General features: G+C 32.7%; 2 protein-coding genes across 2 annotated transcripts; both read left to right on the top strand.

Annotated features, from left to right (window-relative positions):
- The first annotated feature begins 1380 nt into the window (after positions 1 to 1380).
- On the top strand, positions 1381 to 3164 carry LOC132732658 (uncharacterized). The gene is made up of 2 exons (XM_060719130.1): positions 1381 to 1564; positions 2134 to 3164. Exons 1-2 carry the CDS (start codon positions 1381 to 1383, stop codon positions 3162 to 3164), a joined length of 1215 nt encoding a protein of 404 aa, XP_060575113.1.
- A 375-nt stretch (positions 3165 to 3539) lies between these two features.
- LOC132732659 (vitelline membrane outer layer protein 1 homolog) lies at positions 3540 to 5843 on the top strand. The gene is made up of 3 exons (XM_060719131.1): positions 3540 to 3687; positions 4655 to 4867; positions 5214 to 5843. The coding sequence occupies exons 1-3, from the start codon at positions 3670 to 3672 to the stop codon at positions 5460 to 5462; spliced, it is 480 nt and encodes a 159-aa protein (XP_060575114.1). The 5' UTR covers positions 3540 to 3669; the 3' UTR covers positions 5463 to 5843.
- Positions 5844 to 10645: the final 4802 nt, after the last annotated feature.

Below are 10645 nucleotides of genomic sequence, written 5' to 3'. Positions count from 1 at the left end.
GTTAGCAATTACTAAGAAGCGTAGAAAGAGGAAGCAAAAATTTTACCCTCCTCCACCCCCTTCACCACAACAAAATTTTAAGGGTCTCAGTGTAACCCACATATTTCAGTGATTGTTAGAAAGATAGGCAGTATTTACTTTTTTATACATGCAATACTTTCTGTAACACTTGTAATGTTAATGATTATGTAAGGGGGTGTTTTTCTTATGAACCCTTCGCATTTATTACTGTTATAGTAGAATTCGATTTATTATTAATTCTACATGTGTATTTTCTATATTGTATTAATTTGCATAATATTAATGTATGTCCTATTCTTTGCACATGTTTCAGTGCGTTTTTCTTACGAAACCCTCACATTTCTTACTATTATAGTAGAACTCGATTAATTATTATTCCTACATGTGTATTTTCTATATTGTATTAATTTGCATAATATTGATGTATGTACTATTCTTTGCACATGTTTAAGTATTGTTGGTTAAAATCTTACGAAACCCTCACATTTCTTACTATTATAGTAGAACTCGATTAATTATTATTCCTACATGTGTATTTTCTATATTGTATTAATTTGCATAATATTGATGTATGTACTATTCTTTGCACATGTTTAAGTATTGTTGGTTAAAACAATAAACAGAGGCCATACCTTATAGTATGGTATGGCCATTAAACACAATTTGATAGTTTGTTATTCCTCGCGTGGCGGTTCATAAATATGGATTTCAAAAGCCTAAATCACGAGGTTGTTTTAATGCCCATATGGTAGTGACCGAAAATAGTTGTTATTCAGTAGACATGAATATCAAAATTTTCCATAATATTGAGAAGATCTTAGCGATAAATCAGCACAAGCTTTTAAATTGACGAAATGTTAACCTAAACCACACTTTAATTTAAATATTGTATAAACTATCATATTCTTATTTTCGTATTCAAAAATATTTTCAAAATCAATATATGTTTGTGTGATCTTTGACCACATGCTATGAACCATTAGTCTTTCTATCATCCTTTTTCCAGTTTTTTTTTCTTCAAACTTTGTCCCACCCCCACCCAGAAGTGCCATAAAATCGACTACGTCATATGATTACAGATAGTTCAGCTTGTGCCTCCTTCATTGCTGACAAGCTTCATATTGGCATTATTTTGTTATTGAATTCTCAAAAATAACTTATGGAAAGTTTCAAATCAGAAAAGAAACAGTCGCTTACACAATTTAATCAGTATGACAATGAATTTGAACCACGTGAATTCATCATACATTTTGCAGTAAACTGGAAAGCAAAATCGAAGTTGACAGACAAGAACATCACAGCTCCGTTTCAGACAAGCATACGTCTGACACACTAAGAAGTCCACTCAAAAGCTTATTTATGATAACCAATGACAGCGAGAATGGAGAGAAAGTCACCAAGTTGATGACGAAGAAGTCGCCTGTACCAAATAGCGACATAAAGGGAGACGCTAATTCAAGTCAGAAAGCAAGTTCTGATGCAAGCAGGTCAAAGAAAGTGCAAGCAAATGACATGGTGATAGGAAAACACTATTTTAACATAGGTAAAATACAACATCTGTACATGTAATTTGTTATTTTTTTTTTCTAGTTCATGCTTTGTTTAAGTTTCAATTGAGTCTTTAAAATGAAATAATTGTTACATAAAGTTCTTTGCATGTATTAAATGTAGTTCAATTTGATGAATTTCTTTTAAACTCCATTTAATGAACTCTTTGCATTAGTAGAGATTTAGACCTTGTCGTAAAACATATTCTATTCATTTATTTAAAAACCGTATCAGTTTAGAAAATAATACATTTCTAATTTACCAATCGGCAAGGTTACTTTGCCTTGCCAGTGTGGCTAGGTCACGTCGGTGTCTGCATTCTGTGAACGTCGCCATGCCTGCCTCTTTGATCTTCATCATCTCATTTTTTAAGATTATTTTTTATTAGTATTTCTTGACTTAAAGTGATTTAAGTATAACATGAACAAAGCCACTAATTAAATACAAATGTACACAGAAATGACAATATAATTATAATTAAACACCTTCGACATCGTCGGAGATTTACGACATTTGATTAGGCACATATACTTATGATAGAATGTCAATATTTTATCTTATTAGGTATGAGAGAGGACGTCATGTTGCAGGATTGCTATCACTCACACATGAAGCATTCTTTCCCCGACATTGATTATGCTTTCTTTGGTTACGATTTATTTCGGGGATATCCACTAGCCCATGGTCATGATCCTGGTTTTACGTTTCCTATCTTTCATGCTGACTATACGAACGGGAAACAGACTGCAGATTGCAGGTACAGCGTTCCCAAAGGTCTTGTTATTGTGCCAGACGTATCTTGTGTTACGTCCTTCACCTCTGAGATTATAGAGAACAACAAGCAATTAAATCAGGAGTTGTCTGTACATGCTGATGCCGGTGGCAGCGGATTAGGAGTCGAATTCTTGGCAAGTGTTGGATATCGACAGGCATCTTTTGATTTGTCGACTCATAAATCAGTTTACATAATATCCTCAGCACGTTGCAATTACTATTTCAGCAAGTTTCAGACAGAAAATGCCCCGCCCTTTACAGATATCTTCGTTCATTGGATAGAAAAACTGAACACTACATCAAGTAATTCAACATATCTCGACTTCTTTCATACCTTTGGCACACACTTTCCTAAAGAAATAATATTTGGTGCAAGGTATATTTACGAACACAAAATGAAAAGTTCGCTCTTTGAAAAGAAACGAAACAGTGGTGTAAATGTTAAAGTACAAGCAAGTACCAGTGGGCTAATCCGTGTTAGCGGTGGTTTTGGTCTTTCAAAAGAACAGAGAGAAGAAGCTTCTGAGTTCTCAAATTCTGTTGAAACAATCACAATTACAGTAGGAGCAGCTCCGCCAAGTAATGGGGATGCAATGACATGGGCTGCTTCTGTCCAAAGCAACCCAGTACCGTCAAAATATAAACTGGAGCCAATTGAAAATCTGTTTAGTGAAGAATACATGGGAACGCTTGGTGTTGACTACGAGGCAATATCAGTCAACCTAAAGGCATTGAAGGAAACATATTACGAAAGTCTTGCGTCTGAATATCTATATAACAAAATAAACGATATGTCCAGTAAGTCTAGAATATATATATGAATATAAATGAATGAAATAATGTATTTTTCTACCCTACTCAGCGTGTCGAAAAAATCAAACAAATTCACAATAAGCACACACCTGCATTTTCAACATCAACAGTATCAGTTTGTTCCATCAAAATAAAGATGTAAACATCCATTAAACAAGTTATTCATAAATTGGTTTATTGGTATAACAAGGTAGTACAGTGTACTAACAAAATGGTAATCTACAACTTTTGAGATATAATCTAAGATAATTCAAACAATGTTCCCAGTGAAATATTCATTTCATACGTACGTTGTACATTATTGTACGTTGTGTTTGCATGTCACTATTCGAGTTATTTAAAAATCTCATCTCTTACTTATAGATATTTATCTGTGTTTTATCTTTTAGCTATTTATCATAACAGAACATTCTACTTGCAGGCGGACGTCTTACTAAAATACTAACTGTTGAAAATGGTGGACAGTATGGCTCTTGGCTAACACCCCAGTTTTGTCCATTTGGAACGTTTGCAATGGGGTTTAACATGATGGTAAGCTTTAACAGAGTTTAATTGGTTGTCTTATCTGTGTGAACAAGAATGCTAAAACCAAATGTTACTTTAAAGGGTATAAAGCTATATCTCATGAATTATATTTATAAAATTTATTAACGACACGCGTATGTGCTTATTGTGTTTGTCCTTTTTGACACACTGACCAGAGAAGAAATATACATCACATTGTACTTCATTTATTTATTTAGTGGCAGCATGGCCGAGCGGTTTACGCTTCGGAAAAGTAATCTTTAAATATCGCTAGCCGCATGGGTTCAAATCCTGACAGGGGCAAGTTGTTGTTTCCTTGAGCAAGAAACTTTACACTAATTGCTCAGTACTGGTTGGTTCTAGGAACGGATTCGAAAGTGTGCCCTTCATACACAATTAAACTAAAATAAATTCTGTATAAACCAGATTTATTTAAAGTTGAACTGTATGTTTCCATAATCTTATGGTAAATACTCTAAAGTAACATATAATGTCTCTGATATTTAACACTGGTGAAAAGTGTACGTAAACAGAATAACATTTTCTGGACCAAATTTAAATCCTGCTCTTTTAAATATGGTTTTAACCGTTTAGCAATGATCTTGTGCATGTGTCATTCGCTTTTAAGGCAATGCACCACCACATTTCTTTCATTCACGCGTTGTTTTAGCTATTAATTTACGGTATATCCAAAACTGTTTGTTGCACTGCCCATATGGATATTTCTTTCATTAACAAGATATAAAAAATTATGTGGTTAAGGGGTGTGGACGCTAGCTTGGAATTACCACTACCGTCCATGAACAGGCTTTATTAAAAACCGAGCATGCAGCATTATCAATTTGCCGATTATGTTTTTCTCTATTTTAGAATTGTTGCTTATCTCAAACACGTATATACCATAATTATATTTACCAGTATGCCTTCATTAGCATTATTTACACATGATATTTATCTATTTACCATGTTCAAGTATGACGACAATGATGCAAAGGAAGCAGATAGAACTGGATTGAATGTCATTAACATTTCATGTGCAAACAGGAAAGGTACACGAGTAAAGAATCAAAGATCTGTTCAGTCTCCCTTGGGTGGTCGTGGTCACTGGACTGGAGATGTGATATGTCCACGAAGTAATGGTATTCCCCTGTTCTTGCAAAGTTTCGAGTTAATGGTCCATGAGCCAGTAAGTGCATTGCCCTCTTTTTTGCAAGTACTAGACACATGATATTTTGGGACACATGCATTTGCAGTTTTTCATGGTTTACTCGTCAAGCTATGTTTATTCTTTGAGAGCATAATACATATATTTTAAAATCCGTACTACTTAGAAGTCGAAACAGACTAACAAAGCTAAGACTGCAGTTATCATCGTTTTAATTTTGTTATCATTGCCGTCAGCGTCCCCCCTTATTATACTTACTTAAGCAATCTCACAAGAACAATGATTAAAACTGCAAAAACGCAAAACTGGATTTTGACTACTGTTAACCAATAGATATAGATTAAATTATTATCATTTTCAATTTCAGAAACAGTCAGAAGACGACACTAAGGCAAATGTTGTTCGTTTTACGTGTCGTGATTCACACTGGAAGCAGCAGCCGAAAAGCATCGAAAAACATATTGCTGGTGCAAAAGGTCAGTTCGGGAAATCGAGTGAAAAGTGTCCAAAGGATTCCGCAATCTGTGGGCTACAATCTCGTGTGGAGGGTCATATACATCATGGAGACAACACCGCTTTGAATGATGTCCGCTTTTTCTGTTGCAGATTTAAGTAATGGTCGTCTGCCAAAAATTATACCGATAGATTTACTTTATATCACATTCAAAACAATTGTGTACAAAATATAAAACTATTTTTTATAACTATGTTGATTAATTCTCATTTACTGCTATAACCATAGTAGCTGTATATAATAAACATATACATATTATGGTGTTGCATATCATTATATGTAACATCCCATTATGAAACACCAAACTTTGCATTTTTTCCTATGACGTTTATAATGTTATGTTTATACAGGTGCTTCAATTTTCATCAAATTGTACATGTATTACGGCCGTGTATAAAAGATTGTTTGCTCGAGTTATGAAAGCAGCAACTATTTATAGCCAGAAAACGTTATAAATATGTGATATATACCGTATTTTATACATATATTTAATTGAATCATGAATCAATCACATTGTTATAAACACTGCTTTATAGCTACGGTCATTGTTTCAATGTTTTCTTCGTTAATGTGTATATTTTTTATTTGGTTCTATCTAAAGTTTGTAATCTTTACAGGGAATACTTTTTATAACACTTATTGTTTTGTGAAATATAAATACACATTATACGGAACTTTCATGTTATTGCCAATCGTAAATTTAAAAGCAACTCGGTTTAACTTTTTTTTCTGGAAACAGAGCAACAGGAAATTAGTACAGGACTACATTTCTACGAATCAGGCGCAAGTTGAGCAATTTTACCGTGTTAATTCTTGTTTAAAGGTATATGTTTGTCGGTAAAAAATGTGTAAATAAAAGAAATATATGCCATTAACTTGTGTTAGATTTTTGCAGCTAGCATTCAAATCAAATGTTGATGGATGTCCTCATCTTATTTATAATACATTATTCATTAGTATTACATCTATGTGACTTAAGTGTTGCAATAATAACATGAGATATAAAATCGGACAGCGCAAATTGTTTTCTTGAAAGCCCAGTATGCCCCAAATTTTTCTCAAAACATTTTATCATTGGTGTCCTGTTTTGGTTTCCAGAAAGTTACTTATCGGCCAATTTTGTTAATTTTTTGGTTCTGGTGCCTTTAAAAAAATAGTATACAATTGTAGTGAGTTAATATTTTGTATGGAAGTCAAAATACTACTTTGTTAACATTTTACTACTTTTGTGAATAATAATTCCACATTCAGAACTCCTTCCTTCTTGGTTATTGGAACGAGGTATGTCGGCGGGCGGGAGGACGGGCGTTAACAATTTCTTCTGTGAGCTACTGTACTCCTCCTACATTTCTCAAAGGATTTTGATAAAACTTTCACACAGATGCTGTCTAATCAAGTGCTCTGGCGCATACTGTCAGGGTTTTGTGATTTGGTAATATTTGACCTAATTATGGACCTTTGTTTTTTTATATAGCATGTCTAGTGAATGATTTCAACTTCTTCTGTATTTCTTATGGAATTTTGACCAAACTTTCCATCAAGTGCCATTGTGCATATAATAGGGTTTTATGAATCGATATTTTTTATGTAATTATGGCCCTTTGAATCTTATTAATCCTACAGTATTTGAAAGCTTTTGAACCCTGTAGGGTCATTGTCATTGGTTTAATGCACAAAATTATACTGTACATTACCTGTACTCTTATTCCAATGACAACAAAACAGTGGTGATAATTAACAAGAGCTGTCGGTAGGACAGCACGCTCGACTATTCTTAGTGCTTGATAGTAAAAGAGCCTTGATAATTTTAAATTTTTTAAGTTCACAAAAGGGCTAATTTTTTTTTTATAAATTCATGTTATAGGCCTTAGAGAGAGTCTAATTATACAGTATTGGCTTGACTATTCGGAAGGTAATGTCACAAGGGTGTTTTATTGAGTATAATAATACTAATTACCTATGAATACATAAATTTGACAGAAAAGGTACAAAGGCTTGTTATTAAGATGTTTTATCAAGTAAATCACTGCTTTATTATTATGAATGCATAAAATTGTCCCAAAAAAAGGCACAAACCCTTCAGTAGTTATTGAGATAACAGCTTACAAGCAAAACTTTACCATGAATTTCTAAGTTGAAAAAGGGGAGAAAAATCAGCCTGAATGCAAGATAGAATTATGGATCTTTGTCAGTGACCTACAATTATGACCCTAAATGCATATGTGAAGTTTTAAATAAATATCTTTAATAGTTATTGAGGTATGTAAAACTTGCATGTAAACATTAACCAAGAGACTAAGTAGAAAAGGGGATATGAATCAGCCTTTATGCAAGATAGAGTTATGGACCTTGGTCAGTGACATACAATTATGACCCTCCAATTATGACCCTAAGTGCATGTGTAAAGTTTCAAGTAAATATCTTCGAAGACCTTTAACCTTTAACCAAAATTTCTAAGTTTCAAAGGGGCAAATAATTCTGCAAATATTGCAGGCAGAGTTATGCAATTTTGCAAACTAATGTACATTGTTACTATAACAAGAGCTGTCGGAAGGACAGCACACTCGACTATTCTAAGTGCTTGATAGTAAAAGAGCCTTGATAATGTTAAATTTTTTAAGTTCACAAAAGGGCTAATTTTTTTTTATAAATTCAAGTTATAGGCCTTGGAGAGAGTCTAATTATACAGTATTGGCTTGACTGTTCGGAAGGTAATGTCACAAGGGTGTTTTATTGAGTATAATAATACTAATTACCTATGAATACATAAATTTGACAGAAAAGGTACAAAGACTTGTTATTAAGATGTTTTATCAAGTAAATCACAGCTTTATTATTATTAATGCTTAAATTGTCCCAAAAAAGGCACAAACCCTTCAGTAGTTATTGAGATAACAGCTTACAAGCAAAACTTTACCATGAATTTCTAAGTTGAAAAAGGGGAGCAAAATCAGCCTAAATGCAAGATAGAATTATGGATCTTTGTCAGTGACCTACAATTATGACTCTAAATGCATACGTGAAGTTTTAAATAAATATCTTTAATAGTTATTGAGATATGTAAAACTTGCATGTAAACATTAACCAAGAGACTAAGTAGAAAAGGGGATATGAATCAGCCTTAATGCAAGATAGAGTTATGGAACTTGGTCAGTGACATACAATTATGACCCTCCAATTATGACCCTACGTGCATGTGTAAAGTTTCAAGTAAATATCTTTGAAAACCTTTAACCAAAATTTCTAAGTTTCAAAGGGGCAAATAATTCTGCAAATATTGCAGGCAGAGTTATCCAACTTGTCAATCTGATGTACCTTGTTACTATAAATAAGTATTGTAAGTTTCAATTGAATATCTCAAGCAATAATTGAGATATTTGACTTTACAAAAAAACTTTAACCAAAATTTCTAAGTTCCAAAGGGGCATAATTCTGTCAATATTGTAGGCAGAGTTATCCAACTTGTCAATCTGATGTACCTTGTTACTATAAATAAGTATTGTAAGAATCAATTGAATATCTCAAGCAATAATTGAGATATTTGACTTTACAAAAAACTTTAACCAAAATTTCTAAGTTAAAAAGGGGCATAATTCTGTCAATATTGTAGGCAGAGTTATCCAACTTGTCAATCTGATGTACCTTGTTACTATAAATAACTATTGTAAGTTTCAATTGAATATCACAAGTAATAATTGAGATATTTGACTTTACAAAAAACTTTAACCAACGCAGACGCCGACGCGGACGCCGGGGCGACTACAATAGCTCTCATATTCTTCGAATAGTCGAGCTAAAAAAGTATTTTAAATTTCAATTGAATATCTCAAGCAATAATTGAGATATTTGACTTTAGAAAAAAACTTTAACCAAAATTTCTAAGTTCCAAAGGGGCATAATTCTGTCAATATTGTAGGCAGAGTTATCCAACTTGTCAATCTGATGTACCTTGTTACTATAAATAAGTATTGTAAGTTTCAATTGAATATCTCAAGCAATAATTGAGATATTTGACTTTACAAAAAACTTTAACCAAAATTTCTAAGTTAAAAAGGGGCATAATTCTGTCAATATTGTAGGCAGAGTTATCCAACTTGTCAATCTGATGTACATTGTTACTATAAATAAGTATTGTAAGTTTCAATTGAATATCTCAAGTAATAATTGAGATATTTGACTTTACAAAAAACTTTAACCAAAATTTCTAAGTTAAAAAGGGGCATAATTCTGTCAATATTGTAGGCAGAGTTATCCAACTTGTCAATCTGATGTACCTTGTTACTATAAATAAGTATTGTAAGTTTCAATTGAATATCTCAAGTAATAATTGAGATATTTGACTTTACAAAAAACTTTAACCAACGCAGACGCCGACGCCGACGCCGGGGCGACTACAATAGCTCTCATATTCTTCGAATAGTCGAGCTAAAAACCGGGTTTCGTCGCATTGCCATGTTTCTTGTTCTATGTTTACTATTAAGCAGTTTACAGTGTCATCTGGTCAGTCAGGCTGGACTTGTAGAAAAGCATTATCAATATCATAGATAAAACCCAAATAAAAGGAGAAGAAAAATTAAACAAATCAAAATGTATAATGTAAGCAACAACCATTTTTATTCAAATTCAAAAGGCTGATAATGACATATTTATACAAAAACATTTTAAGTTTTATTTCAAACATAGAACTAAAGAGTTTTAACAGATATTATACAATAATGTCGCATAAAAAAATTATCATACCAAATTGTTTACAACAACTGATATATCTAGCACATACAATGTAAAATGTCATACAGACACCAACATAATTCATCATTAAGTTGTGCACTTTTTCTTTTTTTTTTGACAAATTATTGATCTTTAGACACCAAACATTGGGCAGATGTATTACAAGCTATTCAAGTATGCGAAAGTAATTCAAAATATAGCTAAGCGGTGCAAAAAACAAACGACCGCAATGTGTCTTAAGAGAAAGATAGAAAAGATTACATTGTATTGCCGTAAATGGTCCCGATTATGACATCAAATCTCAAAGAAAAATATCCAGTCTCATTTTTTTCTAGGTAACAAAAAAAGGCAATTGAACATTATGACTTTAGTTCATTTTGATAAAAAATCAATTATAATACAAGCAATTATCATAGTATTGCAAGCAATCCATAAGTCCCCTACCGGTAAGAGCCCAAGCAACATTCTGAAGGGCCATTGGCCATTCACTTAGGTTCCTATTTTAAGTAAATTTGTTGAAAAAGTTCTTTAAAAGTGATCACAGGAAACAGTTTTTA

The sequence above is a fragment of the Ruditapes philippinarum genome, unplaced genomic scaffold (assembly GCF_026571515.1).
Source record: "Ruditapes philippinarum isolate M1 unplaced genomic scaffold, ASM2657151v2 ctg13662_1_1_1_1, whole genome shotgun sequence".
Classification (NCBI taxonomy): Eukaryota; Metazoa; Mollusca; class Bivalvia; order Venerida; family Veneridae; genus Ruditapes; species Ruditapes philippinarum.
This window is presented reverse-complemented; position numbering and strand designations above follow the sequence as displayed.